Source organism: Neofelis nebulosa, chromosome 11, assembly GCF_028018385.1.
Source record: "Neofelis nebulosa isolate mNeoNeb1 chromosome 11, mNeoNeb1.pri, whole genome shotgun sequence".
Lineage (NCBI taxonomy): Eukaryota > Metazoa > Chordata > Mammalia > Carnivora > Felidae > Neofelis > Neofelis nebulosa.
In genome coordinates this window covers 64320874-64338412 of record NC_080792.1, presented here as the reverse complement: position 1 = coordinate 64338412, position 17539 = coordinate 64320874, and the positions used below count along the sequence as shown (strand labels likewise).

The 17539-nt window shown below is 39.2% G+C and overlaps 1 protein-coding gene across 1 annotated transcript in view; it reads left to right on the top strand.

The window, feature by feature from the left end:
- The window catches only part of ANKRD30B (ankyrin repeat domain 30B), a 125421-nt gene that overhangs the window by 36726 nt on the left and 71156 nt on the right, over positions 1-17539 (top strand). Inside the window, 3 exon segments of the mRNA XM_058691616.1 lie at positions 3024-3153; positions 3473-3534; positions 9435-9598. Of these exon segments, the coding sequence (XP_058547599.1) occupies positions 3024-3153; positions 3473-3534; positions 9435-9598 (356 nt within the window).

The following is a 17539-nucleotide window of genomic DNA, read 5'->3' as shown; positions in this document are numbered from 1 at the left end:
GTTGAACACGTGTTTTTGGAGTGTGTTGTGTGCACTCTGTTGGTGCGTCTTTGGCTGCTTTTCTCGCTACTTGGAGTGGTGGTTTGGGCCTTCCACCAGGTGTGCTTTGATTTGTTTGTTGAAGTAATCTTGGAAAAAAGGAGAAGAGGGTGGTGAAGAATCCTTAGCCCAAACAAGAGAGAAATGACAGGAGTGGAAGAAAAGACCAGGCAGTGACTCAAAGGAGCTATAGGGCTTAATCCAGAAAGAGAGGGAGGAAAATGAAGAAGGAGATCTGGAAAAGTATAGAGAACGTGCCCGATGAAACCAACAGACAAAGAACCAGAACAGAAGAACAGAGGGGAAATATAAATACATATAAATAGCTTTGACCCAAAGTCAACCCGAGACTACTAGGCTGATTCCCAAGGGAGAAGAGGAAAGAGGAGAGTAGAAAGAGAAAAAAGGGAAAAGAGAAGAAAGGGAAAGAAAAGGAAAGAAAAGATGGGCACCTGGGTGGCTCAGTTGGTGAAGCGTCTGACTCTTGAATTTGGCTCAGGTCATGTTGTCGCTGTAGGTGGGTTAGAAACCCCCATCGGGCTCTGCAGTGAGAGCATGGATCCTGCTCGGATTCTCTCTCTCTCCCTCTGTTGGCACCTCTCCTGCTTGATCACTTTTTCTCTCTCTCTCAAAATAAAGAAATAAACATTGAAAACGAAAAGAAAAAAGAATAATAATTCAAATGAAAACAAACAAACGAACTAAGATAGAAAACCAGAGGAGCGTTGTCTATTGGTGCCTGGGACTGGTGGCTGTGCTGGTCTAGGGGAGGGGCTGTCTGGTCCCATCAGTGTCAGTCTCACTCCCATAGAGAAGCAGTTACCAGGCACAGAGAGGCAGGGTTTGGTGTAATGGGCCTGGCTCCACTGAGGCTCACTGTCCGTTCCCTGAAGCCCCACGATGTTGGTCATGGGGAGAGAAACGGCAACACCCCAATCTCTCCTGCCCACACGAGGTGTCTCAAAACTCACTGTTTAGGCCATCCTCGCAGAATAGCCTGGGAGGCCAGCTTGCCTTGCTGCACAGTCTCCTGTGCTCCCTGAGCGCTGAGCTGGGATTCAAAACCCTGTAGGATCCCGCTTTGCTCAGACCTGGTTCTGGAGTAGCGCCACTCTGCGCAGTGGACAAAGGGCCTCTGGCTCGTGCCTGCAGGTTCTTTCTCCCTTGGGGAGGGCAATACCTCCTCTTTCCACCATACTCAAGATGTTCTCTCCCAGTGTTGCCCTGAGAGCCTAGGGGCGGCTCCCTCCCCACCAGGGATGGGAGGTGGCAGCTCTGGTCTAGAGAAAGCCTGGCAACCTTGAAAATTCTGTTTTTTAGCTTCTAAGGCTGTTTTGCAAAGGAGAAACTGGCTCTCTGGACATCTCCTTGGTCTGTGGTCCGGACAGGTTTTCTCATATCCAAATACACTTCCCACAGCCTCTCTCTCTCTTCCTTTCGTTTCTCCACCAAAGGGCTTCCCCCACTCCATGCCTGCGCTGCCCATTTTCTTTCTCCCAATTCACATACACACCCTTCTGTCCCGCCAAGTTGTCTCTTTGCACCTGTGGAGATTTTCCTGTCCCTCTGCAGCCTGTGTTGCTGGTATTCCAAGTGTTGTGACCTCAATACTGCTGTGTTTGAGGGACAAGGGAAATTCTGATCCCCCTCCTCTGCCATCTTAACTCCTCCCGCCTCCTTTTACTTTCCTTTTCACAATTTCACAGTTCTGTGTAGGATTGCATTATTCTATCAGTTTAATATGTTTTATAGATATTTATGATGGCCTTTTCTTACTTGAACTTCATTGATCTGAATTTTCTTTTTGTTTTTTTAAAGTTTATTCATTTATTAATTGGAGAGAGAGACAGAGAGAGCACACGTGGGGAGGGATAGAGAGACAGAGGGTGAGAGAGAAAATCCCAAGCAGACCCTGCACTGTCAACGCAGAACCAGACGGGGGGCTTGAACCCTTGAACTGTGAGATCATGACTGGAGCCAAAATCGACAGTCAGGTGCTAACTGAATGAGGCATTCAGGCGGCCCTAACATTTTCTTTGGAAGTCCCCTGGGCACTTTAAATGTAATATGCCCTAGTTTCAAGACATTGTTTCTGACCCTTTCCCTTTCCTCTTTCCTGACTGTAATGTGCTCTGTCCTTTGTGTTCCCTAGCCTAAAAAATAGCAGCCCTGAAACAGGAAAAGTCCTGGACTCCGAACGTCCCTGAAATGACCACATCCAGTCACTCACCACATTCGATATTTTGTACCTGCTTACCATTTTTCATATGTTATTCCTGTAATTCACTCGCTCACCTATAATTTTGCAGTACTCTTCTGGTTTTGCTTCCTTTACGTTCATCCTACATTGCTGCCAGAGTGACCTTTCTAAAATATACTTGTGACGATGTCACTCCTCTGCTTATTCAATGGATCCCCATTACCTGAAGGAGAAAATTCATGTTCTAGCATAAGACTGCTCTTTATTTATTTATTTTTTTGGTTTCGTCCTGATGTTCCAGTAATATCTCTCTATCTACCCATTCCCAATAACTCTGTTCCAGTTTTGCATAGGTGTTGTCACTTACTATATTATTTCATAGTTGATCCTTTTGCTCATTCTAGAATGCCCTTCACACCCTCCCCGTGCACTTTGTCTGTCTTTTAAGATACAGCCCTATCTTTCCAGCTGAGCTGGGAAGTTTGCTGAGCTTCCCAAATGTAAGTGTTTTCTCCTTTGTGCGTTCACTGTACGTGATTCACTTCCCTTGCAGAACTAGTGGATGGTATTGTTCTGTCCTTACCTGTTTTCATGCATCTCTACCGCTACTAGCGTATAGAACAGACTCTGTCTTTTATTTATATTTCCAGCTCGTCCCTGGATCGTGGCTATGACTTGACAGATACAGTATGTGCTTGTCTTTCTGAGTGGGTGAGTGCGTGACCAAAGGAATTAATGTGATGTTTTTATGAAGTTGGGTTTTTGTTTTGTGCTGTTTTTCTAGGAAGGAACAGCAAAGTCAGCAATGGAAGCAAAGGAAGATGGTGTTGGTATTATTGAAAATGTGCCGCCAGAGCAAACAGTTAATGACAGTTTGACTTCTGCTGCTGGAGTGCATAAAAATTACAGAAGTGGTAAGCTAGTGAATCTCTGTGAGTTGTTTTCCTATGATTAAATGCTAGTATGAGAAAAATCTGGAAGTATATAGATCCAAATATATTATCCTTTTTTCATGAAGATATTTTTCTGTAGGTATCTTTCTTTATAAGTATCCCAAGTACTGCCCCCTTGTGCTTCTGGAAAATCTTGAACCCCCTGAACATCTTTTCTGCTATTGCTTTTATTTTATTGAAATAGTCATGAACGGAGATAGACTTGTGTATGTGTTTAAAATTCATAGTAACACATGTTTTATCTGTAACACATTAATTTATCTGTGACCATATCCTATAGATATGATGTCAGCATTAGAATTGGGAGAAGAGGAAGATGTAGAATCACCTTCTCTTCCTGAGGTACTGTCTTCTTCTTATTTTTAAGTATAAGCATGGAGGAGTGATGGTAAAACGTCCACGAGGTGCTTTGACTTTGACTTTTGGATAATTAAAATAATATCGCAGTCATACTTGTAGTAATATAAGTAAAGTAATGATGACCTATTCTAAGGTGACAACTAGGAAAGGAGGTAAAAAGGTCCTGATGTCTTAGGCCCAGGCAGCTGCTGCATAATGCTGCAAGCACTGTATTTGAAATCAAAAGACATGCTAGCATCTTGGTTCCGTCACTTCCTAGCTGTGGGATCTTGGAAAAACTTGCTTGAATGCCAATGACCTCGTTCCTAAAAATGGCACTAATACCCACCTCTTGGTTATGTGTAATGAACAAATGTGGCAACGTTTTGTAACCTGTAAAGGGTGCTATAGAAATAGAAGACAAAATGATCACAGTGGCATGTATTGACTTAGTAAATATTGAGGATACTTTTTTTGGTGAATGTTTGTTTAGTGTTGAGAGGGGGGTGGGGGGACAGAAGATCCGAAGCAGGCTCTGCACTGAGAGCAAGGAGCCCAATGCAGGACTTGAACTCATGAACTGTGAGAACATGAGCTGAGCCAAAGTTGGGCACCTGATTGACTAAGTCACCCAGGCCCCCCAAGAATACTTGTTTTAAATGTGAAGATGTCTGAAGGCCAATAAAATGGCAGTAGTGTCCAGAAAAGAATGGGAAAGTAGGAATGGGTGTTTGATTTTCTAATCTGGGGCTATGTGAAGTTCCTGTAAGCTCTTAGTGGAGACAGCATATAGGTATACAGTTGACCCTTGAACCAGATGGGTTTGGACTGTGGGAGTCCACTTACACACAGATATTTTTCAGTAAATAGAGTACCATCCTGTAAATGTATTTTCTGTTCCTTATGATTTCTTTTTCTTTTCATTATTTCTTTTGAGAGAGAGAGTGAGGACAGAGCACGTGGGTAGGTGAGGGCAGGGTGAGAGAGAGAATCTTAAGCCGATTCACACTGCCAGTGCATTTCTTTCTCTTTGATATTAATTGATTTGGCTGCTAATAATTTGAAGTTTTCCAATTCTCTAGTTATTAACCTTTAAAAAGTGCTCAAATGCACTTTAGTGCTCGTTATAAGGGATGGTAAGCTAAATAGTTTTTAAGGTTTGTAACATTAAAAACCATCTAACTTAATTTTTTGGTCAATTTAACATGTAATGAATTGTTTAGTTCCAAAAACTGACAAGCTTAAGTTCATGAGTTCATATTTTTCTTCTGTCTTAGGCTAAGGCAAGTTAGTTTTCACTTCTTACAGGAAGTTACAATCCAGTGACTTGGGAACGACTAAACATAGATTAAGAAATTTACCAGTAAAATTGTAATTATTTTCTCATTTTTCTTTGTCCGTACTTGATTACTTAAGGATAAGGTGTTTTTACAAACATGTATCCTGGCAGAAAATTCATGTGAAAATCAAAACAAGGAAATTAACCATCCGTTTTTGCAACTGCAAAAAGTGACTCAAGAACCAGCAATGGATAAGGAATGTGTTAGGGAGCATGATATATCTGTATATTTAAGACATGCTTCTATGCAAAACTTTGAGGAAATGTGGATCAAATAAGGCAAATTAGACTGGAAAAAGAGCTTAAAACTCATCAGCAGTGAGTGAAAGCAGAAGTTTGGTGAAATTTGTTAACAATACAGCATTCCTACTCATCTTGAAGAAGAACCACCACAGGGTCACTCTAACAAGGAACCAACTGAAAGGAAATACCTTCGAATTGGACAAATACGGAAGAAGATGCATTTGGAGTGTGTGTCTCGGTAGTATTTCAGGCATTTCCTGAACAAAAAGAGCCTAGTCTTGAAAATGTCATTCTCTCTCATTCATACTCTGGGTCCCCAGAATATGCTTGTCAGTCATCTTCTAAGCATTCTTTAAATGAAAGCAAATCATCAGGGACATATAAATCAAAAACACACTGAGATATCACCTCACACCGGTCCAGAGTGGCTAAATGAACAAATCGGGAGACTATGGATGCTGGCAAGGATGTGGAGAAACAAGAACCCTCTTGCACTGTTGGTGGGAATGCAAACTGGTGCAGCCACTCTGGAAAACAGTGTGGAGGTTCCTCAAAAAATGAGAAATAGATCTACCCTATGACCCAGCAATAGCACTGCTAGGAATTTGCCCAAGGGATACAGGAGTGCTGATGCATAGGGGCACTTGTAACCCTATGTTTATAGCAGCACTTTCTTTTTTTTTTCTTTTTTTTTAACGTTTTTATTTATTTTTGAGACAGAGAGAGACAGAGCATGAGCAGGGGAGGGGCAAAGAGAGAGGGAGACACAGAATCCGAAGCAGGCTCCAGGCTTTGAGCTGTCAGCACAGAGCCTGACGTGAGGCTCGAACCCACAGACTGTGAGATCATGACCTGAGCTGAAGTAGGACGTTTAACCGACTGAGCCACCCAGGTGCCCCTATAGCAGCACTTTCAGCAATCGCCAAATTATGGAAAGAGTCTAAATGTCCATCACCCGACGAATGGATAAAGAAATTGTGGTTTATATACACAATGGAATACTACTTGGCCATGAGAAAGAATGAAATATGGTCTTTTGTAGCAACGTGGATGGAACTGGAGAGTGTGATGCTAAGTGAAATAAGTCATACAGAGAAAGACAGATACCATACGTTTTCACTCTTTTGTGGTTCCTGAGAAACTTAACAGAAGACCATGGGGGAGGGGAAGTGAAAAAAACAACAACAAAAACAACCTTAGAGAGGGAGAGAGCCAAACCATAAGAGACTCTTACAAACTGAGAATAAACTGAGGATTGATGGGGGATGGGAGGGAGGGAAGGGTGGGTGATGGGCACTGAGGAGGGCACCTGTTGGGATGAACACTGGGTGTTGTATGGAAACCAATTTGACAATAAATTTCATATTAAAAAAAAGAAAGTAAAACAGACTATGAAAATGAGAACAAACCAGACATTGAGCATCTTTTTAACAACAATGAGGATTTTTAAAATTATATAGAAAATAAAAAAAGCAAGGAACCCACTAGTTACATTTAAAGTAAAAGAAGGCCAAGAGTTTGACATGCAAATGGCAAAAAATATGGACCAAAATACCACCGATTGTAAATTACACCTCAGTCTAGTGATTCAGAGAGCCTTTTTGATTTGTGGCTTGCCTGCTGCGATGTGATGAAACACACGGTTCAAACAAAAAGGGATGATATTTCTGCTGTCACAAACACTTACGAGAAAACTAACCAGTACAAGACTTTTTTCCAGAAGCCATTATATGCAGATAATGCCAGTACTCATAACTATAAAAGTATTGATTCTGAATTAGAAATTGTGAATTCTTCTTCAGCATCTAGTTTTCCAGCATCTGAAGTATATCTAAGTGAAGAATTACATCAAGATATGCAAAGGTTTAAGAATGCGATAGACATGTCACAAGTAGAGTTCCTGTCTTTGGAAAGAGAGAAAGTTCAACCTCCAAAGGAGATAGAGGTCCGCCTTGCTGTTACTCTTGTTTTTTCTCTTTAGCAATTATCTGATCCATTCTGATTTTCCACTCAAGAGAACAAGAGTGTGCATACAATGGAATCGTCTAAATAAGTAATTGTGTCTGGAAATAGATTATTTCTGGTATCTAACAAATAGGAGTTCAGGAAAACATTCTTATGATTTGTTTTCCTTAAAGTTTCTGTGTCAGTCTTCCAAGTAGTATATGAACTGGGAAACTAACTTAGCTATGTAAGTACCATGTGACCTCATGAACCAGAATAACCATAAAGAAACTGCTTAAAAAACATGATAATCTCCAGGTTTTTTTAAAAAACATATTGGCTTAAATATAAATTGCATTTCCATAAACAATAAAATGGGAAAGAAGCAATAACTAAGAGAAGGAATATACAGAAATGTTCCCAGCTAAAGCAATCTATTTATTGCTTCAGTATGTGTCTGTAGACTCTGGGTCTAGGGTTCTTGCTTGTCTTAGCAAGACAGCAGCGGGATGCAGGATTACAATAGGAGAGACGGCTAATGTCAGGGAGAACACAGGAGCCCAGATTAAGGGTCCTTGCACTGTTTTTATTAGGATCAGAAGGCTTCCAAACATGGTGATGGACGTGCACAAAGAGACAATCAATCTGTGAACATGAACTCATGGGCATGAGGGAAAGGGGCTTTGAAGATAGGGTGTTAGGGGTTTGGGTCAATATAAAACAAAATCCTTGCGCCTGGCAGATGGTTGTTAACAGCAGACCTGAGGCAGCTTCTCTGTTTATCTTAGCTAGTCTAGGGGAGAAGAGGGATGCTACCTCAGGATCCACAAGGCACCTTTCTTTTGCTAATTAGCTCCCCTCTGGGCATCTTCACCCTGCAGCCTACAGCCTATAGCCCTATTTACCTGTTTACCTAATTTGGTCCTTCCTTCCTGTGAAAGCAGCTTTCTGCCATAGTACTAAATTGGGGAGCGTGTCCTCCTGCATATCTAATCTGGTTTCCCTCACACACCTTTGTCTTGGAGCCTTTTCCCCGCCCTCTCTCTACTTAGTTACCTAATCTTGTTTACCCAAACTTGGGTGTGAGCATCCTATGGCTTTGTAATATTTTATGCCTGGTTAACTCATCAGTGCAGGCTCAGGGAATTCCTAAGCTTATTGCCCACAAATATATGCAGTCTTGTCTGCTTTACTCACAATCTTGGAACTTAGAGTTTCAACATGACCCCTTTGAGATAGGCTTAATAACAGCTATTTGTATTATCACGCTTTTTTCCCCACATTTTTAAAATCATCATTCTCAGATGTTTCTGTTGAGTCAAACCTTCACTTTATGTTCAATAAAGCATGATACCTTTTGGCCTGTATGATTTTTAGCATGTAGGTAGCATAAACCTTCAGCAAAGCTTCAGTATGTAACGCCAAGGGAGAAAACTGAGTTTTGAGATGTGTGGAGTTAAGAAATAGACAAAACCTAGAGATACCCTCCTTTAGAAGAATAAGTAGCTAATCCCCTCGTCCCCTATCAAGGTATTAATTTACTGTGCCAAAGGCACACTTTTCATGCATCTCATTAATTTAATGAATTTGTGGTCATTTCTCTGAGTCAGCATTCAAGAATTGTATCATCTCTTTTGGTGCCATAAAATGCTAGGTAATGCCACTTTAGGAACTTGGGACAAATCATTTAACCTTTTCGAGTTTTACTCGCGTTATCAGTAGCAAATGGAATTAAAGGTGATCATTACGTTTATACCCTCTCCCTATAAAATGTTATGGTTATTGAATGTGAGATTCGGAGAGCATTACTAATTTCCCAGAATTCCACCCTAACGTCCATTTCACTTTGTTCCTTTTGTGTTGTGGCAAACTTTGGTTCATAAATTTTAGGGGACACTGTCACTTTTTTTGAGAACCTTAGGATCCAAAAGAAAAAGGGAAAGAAAAGCTCCGTGCAGAAAGAGGAAAGTTCCCTGTTTTTGTTACTCTAGCACCTCCGTGTCACATGTTTTAAATCTGGCTGTTGTGTAAAACCCAGGTGGTAAGGATAGAAAAGGACAAATTTTGTCTTTTGTCTTTTTATTTCTTTGTATCTCTTGGTCAGATGGGGTGGGGGTGGGTGGGGAATTCTCGGTAGCAAAGTGTGGATATGAATAAGAGTACAAAATTAAGAAAGCCCTTTTAGAAATTTTGGTAACTTCTGCTTTTTTTAAATTTCAACAGAAATGAAGCAGAGTTTATAAAAATTACAGTTACTTGTAATGATAAAGTAAACACAAAATATTTTCCTCCATTGAATTTATGACAAACTAAGTGTCAGCTGATAAAATTAATGAAAAAATTTCTTTTTATTGACTAAAGTAACAATTACCTTTAGTATCAAGTTCCATTAAAGGTTGAAGAAAAAAAGCACAGAGGAAGTGACATGGAAGTATCAGAAAACATACATGATGCTGCGGCTGCTGGATTAATTCCACAAGGACAGAATGGAAAAAGTGATAACCATCAATTGCCTATTACAGAAAAAAAAGATTCTGATAGGTAAGCCTATAGCAATATTTAAATTGTAGGTCATTGTTATTTTCCTATGCAACAAACTTTTCTAGTTTGAGCTAATATTCACAATGAACAAATTTCGTATTTTTCGTGGAGATATTGCATCCTACGTGCTAATGAGAAAAATGTAAATACCAACGAGATACCAGTTTTTGCAGTCATAGTGATAAATATTTTATTAAAAAAATAACCAAAATTAGGAAATGTGAGGAAAATGACATTGTTAGACACTGTGGCTGGATGAAATTGGTAACTCCTTTTTGAAAAGTGATTTAACGGTGTATTTCAAATTTTGAAATATGTCGGGGCACCTGGGTGGTTAAGTGTCCAACTTCGGCTCAGGTCATGATCTTGCACTTCACGAGCTCGAGCCTTGCGTCAGGCTCTGTGCTAACAGCTCAGAGCCTGGAGCCTGCTTCAGATTCTGTGTCTCCCTCTCTCTCTGCCCCTCCCCTGCTTGTGCTCTGTCTCTGTCACTGTCAAAAATAAATAATATAACATGAGAAAAATATTTCAGGTAGGTCATCCCTTTATTCCAATGGTTTTGTTGCCAGGACTGGGTCCTTCTGAAATACGTGACTTCTATAAGCAAGCACGTGCGCCTGTGCATGCAAACACACACACACACGCACACACACACACTGTAAGGGCATTTATTATATATTATTACATATACAAAATAGGACAGATATATTAAGGTTACTTATATAAATATGTTACATGTATATGTGAAGGATATTTATTATAGCATTCCCATATCAAACATTTGGAGATAGTCTAAATGCTTATTTATTTATTTTGAGAGACACACAGAGAATGTGCACACTCAGGAGCCCAGGCATCGACGGGGGGGCAGAGACTGAGAGGGAGAGAGAGAGAATCCCAAGCAGACTCCACGTTAACAGTGCAGAGGCCAACACAGGGCTTGATCTCATGACCACAAGATCATGACCTGAGCCACCATCAACAGTCGGATGCTCACCAGACTGAGCCACCTAGGTGCCCCAGAGATAGGCTAAATATCCATTCATTAATAAGGAAGTTAAGTTTCACTTCTATAAAGTAATGGAATAGGTGACCATTTTAAAAAATGAATTTAGGTCTATGTGTCCTGATGGTTTAACAAAGTATATTTAAAGCATTTGGTTTGGTTTGATGTCATGTCTTATGCACATTTTGTTAGAGTACTTTTAATATCTACTGAATTGCAAAAGGAAGTTCCTTACTACGCTGGCAGTCTACTTCATTACCAACAAAATTGCTAGTTATTAGATTTTTGGCTTTGTTTCCCAGTGCATGAGTGCTCCAATGTTGGACCCTCAGCTTAATCTGAATATTGCCAAGAGGTTTCACGTGGTAACATGTCTCATATTCTATATAAACATTTCATGACCCATGTACTATAAACCAAGATGCTGATAATGCAGTGAATCGTTTTCATAAAGGTACCTTGCTTGCATGGCATTATCCTGCCTTTTTAGAGAATATATTTCATCATGTACCACACCAAATTTTTCAACAGTGCCTTCATGTTCTACAATTGATGACAATTCAGTTTACAAAGTAGGACTATTTTCTGCATTCCCACCCCCTTTTACTTCTGTGTGTAAAATTTTAATGTGACTAATTACTTTGGATAGTATATAATAGCCTGGAGTTAGGTGACTTTTTAAAAGTGTTTGTTTATTTTGAGAGAGAGAGCGAGCGAGCATGCACACATGAGTGGGGGAGGGGCAAAGAGAGAGGGAGAGAGAGAATCCCAAGGAGGCTCCATGCTGTCAGTGCAGAGCTCGATGCTAGAGATCCTAGAGATCATGACCTGAGCCGAAATCAAGAGCTGGATGCTTCATGGACTGGGCCACCCAGGTGCCCTTAGAGTTCAATAATTTTTATCAAGCACAAAATACTGCCCTTGAAACTTAGTTTTTCTGTGGTCTTTCTAAGCATGAGAAAAATGGTAATCAGCTTATATAATGTTATATATCTAGAAAAATTTTAAGGAGTCTTCTCATTGTGTAATTTTGTGAGTTATTTAGTACCTTGGTGTGGCATTTAAAAAAAGCAAAAAAAAAAACTAGTGTTACATATATGCAATTTTTAAGACTTCCAAATATTACAAAAATACTACCTAATCATTATGTAACAATTGAAAACTACAGCAATAATAGAAAATTAGATCAACCATGACCATTTCACTTAGCTATGAAATCCTTCAAGAGCCTTCTTCACTCTTTGATCCTGATTTGCCTCCCTCCCATCCATTCTTGAATTCATTGTAGCAATTTTCCCTCTCACTCCTCCAGAATTGTTTTTTCAAGGTTGCCACCGATTTTCACTTTACTAAATCTAAACATAATTTCATACATCTCATTTGATTTAAGCTTTCAGCAATATTTGACCCAATGGAAAACTCTCTCCTCCCAAATTCTGTCTCCATGTTGCTTGTAGGAGATCACTCACTCACCTGATTTTGCCGCTGCCTTTCTAGTCTGTACACCTCAGCCTGATTTGCTTGTTTCTCCTCGTCCCCCACCTTTTAACCCATTGATGTCTTCCAGGAATTAGCCTTGGATTTTCCTTCTCTTGACTTTTACTATCTTGTATATTCTAATGATCCTCAAGTTTATATCTCCAGCCCGGATCTCTCTCCATAATTCCAGGCCCGCATATCAAACTGCCTACTTGATACCTCTTTCTGGATAGCTGTTGCAAACTTAACATGTCCCAAATTGAACTCCTGATATTCTTTCTTAATATTTGCCTTTCATGTCTTTCCTAATTGGGTTAATAACAGTTCTATGATTTGCTCTGCTAAAAAACTTGGTATCATCTTTGAGTCCTGTCTTTTTTTTTTCTTTTTCTTTTTCTTTTTCTTTTTCTTTTTCTTTTTCTTTTTCTTTCTCTTTCTCTTTTCTTTTTCTTTTTCATACACATCACATCTCATCTGTCAGCGAATCTTGTCTGGTCTTCCTTCAAATATATCCAGAATCCAAACACATCTTCCATGACCAAGAGACTATCATCTGTTGTTTATATTGGAGTACTAGGTAACTAACTGGTCTTCTTGTTTGTTTGTTTCTTCTTTTGTTTTCCCTCTGTTTCTGTTAATTCTAAACACTTTGGATCTAGTAAAACGTAAGTCAGATTGTGTCCTTCCTCCGCTCAAAGCCTAATTGCCTCCCATTTCACTCAGAGTACATGCCAAAACTCTTCCTAATGCTGACAAGGCCTATATATGATCAGGTGTCTCCTCCTCTCTCTGATTTGAACTCTTTTCTACCCCTTTCATTCTGTCCAGCCATACTGAATTTCTCACTACTCTTTCAGTACTTCAGACATACTTCTGTACTTGCTGTTGACTCTATCTGGAATGCTTTCCCTCAGATACCTCATGGCTTGCTTTTTCCTTTTTTGTTTGTTTTTTCTTTCAGGTTTTTGCTTAAAAGTCACTTTCTCAGCAAGGCCTTTCTTGGCCATCCTGACTAGTACTTCAACTCCCCTTTTCCCTATAACACCTCAAACTGTGATTTCTCTGCTTTAGTTTTTCTCCTCTAATACTGTATGTTTGGCCTGTGTAGCTTATTGTTATTGTAGGTTTACTTCACTCATGAGTAGGATTGTTATGTGCTCATTGCCATGTCCTCAGTGCCTAAAAAATGTTCTAGTCTATACAGCACTTATTCAGTAATGTTTATTGAGTGAACGGAGTTTAACCTGTGTGTATTGTTTTTAACATAATACTAGTCCTCACTTTTACAAAGTTTGGCGTGGGTTCATTCTGACAACTAAACCTGCCAGTTATATACATTTTTTGGATTTTGGGGGGCCCAATATTGTGTTTACTTGCTACTTATTCTTTTAGTTGTATTTATGTTAGTTTTAATTATGGTGAAATGTATCAAAGGAATAGCAAACTTCCTTTATATTTATGAAGGAAACTAAAATATGGTGGCAAATTATTATACGACTTTATAAAGATTCTTGCCAAAGGATTCTGAGCCCTCAAGATCTGAAATAAAAAGATGAAGTTGGCATTTATCGCTTACAAATAAGAGCGAGCTATGCTGGTTAGGTATAGTCTTTTCTAACAGAGGAGTCTGCTATTCTTATACAGGGTTTGGGGAAGAGTGGAGTTTAAGGATTGGGGGACTTTCAGAAAATTAAATGGTTTGTCATCATTTGAAGCACCATGCTTATTCGGGTGCTTGGAGACTGGTGTGGATTGGTTGGCACGCTGAAGCATGTGCTTTGGAGTGATTTTTGTCCTTTATTGGCTGTCTTTCAGAAGGAAGGAGCTGAAATGGATTGGTTGGTGAGTAGGGCTGGTGGGCATTGATTAACACGTTTAAAACTGATTCTGGTGGCTTCTTGTTACCATGGCTACGTGTTAGGGGTTTTTGTTTTGTTTTGTTTTGTTTTGTTTTTTCTAAGTTTGAGGTGGCTTTCACCAGATGTTTTCTACTTAAAAATTGCTTCTATTGACTGGGTTCAAAATGAAAGCTATTTTAAATTCTGTAATTACAGATTCATTTTTGAAGTTTGGGTCGAGAGGAATTGTTTGATAATTGCTTTCAGAAAGATTCTTCTTTTCTTGGATGTTATTTCAACAAGAAAAGTTATCTGTATAACAGTTTTTTTGAAAAAAACACAATTGCTAGTTTTGTTTTTGTTTTTGGTGCTCTTCGGGGCTCACGTTTAAGTCCTAAATAATCTGTGGGAAATTTCATTCTTTTTGGAAATGTACGTAGCTGTATGGTAATAATATTCTGTTGCATGCATTTAGTCCATGAAAAAAGAATTATAATTTTCTTTTTGGTGAATCTCCCAGTATTTTCTATCAGGACTAGATATTAGGCTAAAAGTATACAAAAGTTACCAAATCATTTTTTTTAAATTTTTTTAAACGTTTATTCATTTGGAGAGAGACAAAGTGAGAGTGGGGGAGGGGAAGAGAGAGGGGGAGACAAAGATTCCGAAGCAGGCTCCAGGCTCTGGGCTGTCAGCACACAGCCCGATGTGGGGCTCAAAGCCACAAACCCTTAGATCACAAACTGAGCCAAAGTCATACACTTAACGGACTGAGCCATCCAGGCGCCGCAAACCATTTTTTTTTTTTTAAACAAAAGGATAACTAATCAGATGATTGCTATTTTTGAACGATAGATAATGACATATGAGTACTTTTGAATTTTTGAAGTTTTTCCAGATTTATGAGATATAAGTAACATACATCTGTGTAACTGTAAGGTATACCTGTATTAATTTGATACACTTTTATATTGTCAAATGATTACCACAATAGGGTTAATACTTCCATCACCTCACATAATTATCCTTTCTTGTTTGTGATGATCTACTCTTGTAGCAACTTTCAAATGATATGATACACTATTGTCCACTGTAATCACCATCCTGCACATTAAATCCCCAGAATTTATTAATCTTGTAACAGGTAGTTTGTACCCTTTGACCAATATCTACCCATTTCTCACAGCCTCCTAACCCTGGCAACACCAATCTGTTCTGTTTTCCGTGCAATTTTTTTTTAATTCCACATATAAGTCAGATCATACAGTATTTGTCTTCCTGTGTCTGACTTCTTTTCACTAAGCATAAAGCCCTCAAGTTTCACTCATGTTGTCACAAATGGCAGGATTTCCTTCTTGCTTGTGGCTGAAAATATTCCATTGTAAATATATACCATATTTTTTAATCCATGGATCCATTGATGGATGCTTAGGTTGTTTCTTGACTGTTGTAAATAATGCTGCAATAAACAGAGGGCTGCAGCTATCTCTCCAAGGTAAGGATGTCATGTCTTTAAGATATATACCCAGAAATGGGATTATTGGCTCATATGGAGGTTCCATTTTTAGTGTGTTGAGGTGCCACCATACTGCTTTACATAGTGGCTGTCCCAATTTACAGTCCTACAGCAGTACAAGGAATTCCTTTCCTGTACATCCTTGCCAACGATATCTCTTGTCGTTTTGACAATAGCCATTTTAATAGGTCAAAGTGATATCTATATACTGCAGTTTTGATTTGCATTGCCCTGATGAATAGTGATATCGAGCACCTTCTTGTGTACCCTTGGCCATCTGAATATGTTCTGAGGAGAGACGTCTATGAAGGTGCCTTGCCCAGTTTTTAATTATATTTGTTTTTAGCTGTTCAGTTGTACGAATTCCTTACACATTTTAGATATTGACGTTTTTCATATTTGTAGCTTGTGAATGTTTTCATCCTTTCCATAGGTTGCCTTTCCTTTCCGTCATGTTGCTTGTTTCATTTGCTGTGCGGAAACATTGTTGATTGCATTGGTTGTTTTGCTTTTATTGCTTGTACTTTGGATGTCCTATCCTAAATCATTCGTAAGAGCTATGCCAAGGAGCTTTTATCCTGTGTTTTCTTCTAGGAGTTTTATGGTTTAAGATTTTATGTGGAAGTCGTTATTTGTGTTTGGGGAAACTTTTGTGAGTGGTGTAAGGTAGAGGCACAGTTTTATTCTGTTGCATGTTAATATCCACTTTTCTCAGCATCATGTATTGAAGAGATTACCTTTTCTCTTTTGAGTTTTCTCGGGTCGCTTAACAAAGAGACTTTATGCATGGGTTTTTAGTTGACTTTATGCATGGGTTTATTTATGGGTTCTTGATTCTGTTTCATTCATGTTTGTGTTTGTTTTTGTGCAACTTCATACGGTTTTTATTACCATAACTTTGTAATAGTTTGACACCAGCAAGTGTGATGCTTCCAGCTTTGTTCTTTCTTAGGATTGCTTTGGCTATTTGGGGTCTTTTTTGTTCCTTACACATTTGAGGAATGCTTTTCCTATTTCTGTGAAAAATGTCATTGGAATTTTGACAAGGATTGCATTGACTCTGTAGGTGGTTTCAGGTAATGCAGATATTTAATGATACTAATTTTTCTAATCCATAAACAACGGGGTATCTGCCCATTCGTTTGTGTCTCTGCTGTTTCTTTTACAATGTCTTGTAGTCTTTACTGTACCTATCTTTCAGAAAGTCCTTGATTAAATTCATTCCAAAGTATTTTGGTCTTTTTGATGTTTTGGGGAAGGGGATTTTTTCCTTATATTTCTTTTTCAGCTATTTCATTGTTATTGTGTAGAAATGCAACTGATTTCTTGATGTTGATTTTGTAATTTTTTTTTACTAAATATAATCTATTGTCAAATTGGTTTCCATACAACACCCACTGCTCATCCCAACAGGTGCCCTTCTCAATGCCCATCACCCACTTTCCCCTCTCCCCCATCTCCTATCAACCCTTAGTTGATTCTCAGTGTTACAAGTCTCTTATCTTTTGCCTCCCTCCCTCTCTGTAACTTTTTTCCCCCCGCTCCCCCCTCCTGTTAAGTTTCTCAGGATCCAGATATAAGTGAAAACATATGGTATCTGTCTTTCTCTGCCTGACTTATTTCACTTCGCATAATACCCTCCAGTTCCATCCACGTTGTTGCAATGGTCAGATTTCACTCTTTCTTATTGCCAAGTAGTAGTCCACTGTATATATAAACCACATCTTCTTTCTCCATTCGTCGGGTGATGGACATTTAGGCTCTTTCCATAATTTGGCGATTGTTGAAAGTGCTGCTGTAAACATTGGGGTACATGTGCTCCTATGCATCAGCACTCCTTATCCCTTGGGTAAATTCCCAGCAGTGCTATTGCTGGGTCATAGGGTAGTTCTATTTTTAATTATTTGAGGAACCTCCACATTGTTTTCCAGATTGCTGCACCAGTTTGCATTGCCACCAACAGTGCAAGAGGGTTCCTGTTTCTCCACATCTTCGCCAGCATCTATAGTCTCCTGATTTGTTCATTTTAGCCGCTCTGACCAGCGTGAGGTGGTATCTCAGTGTGGTTTTGATTTGTATTTCCCTGATGAGGAGTGACATTG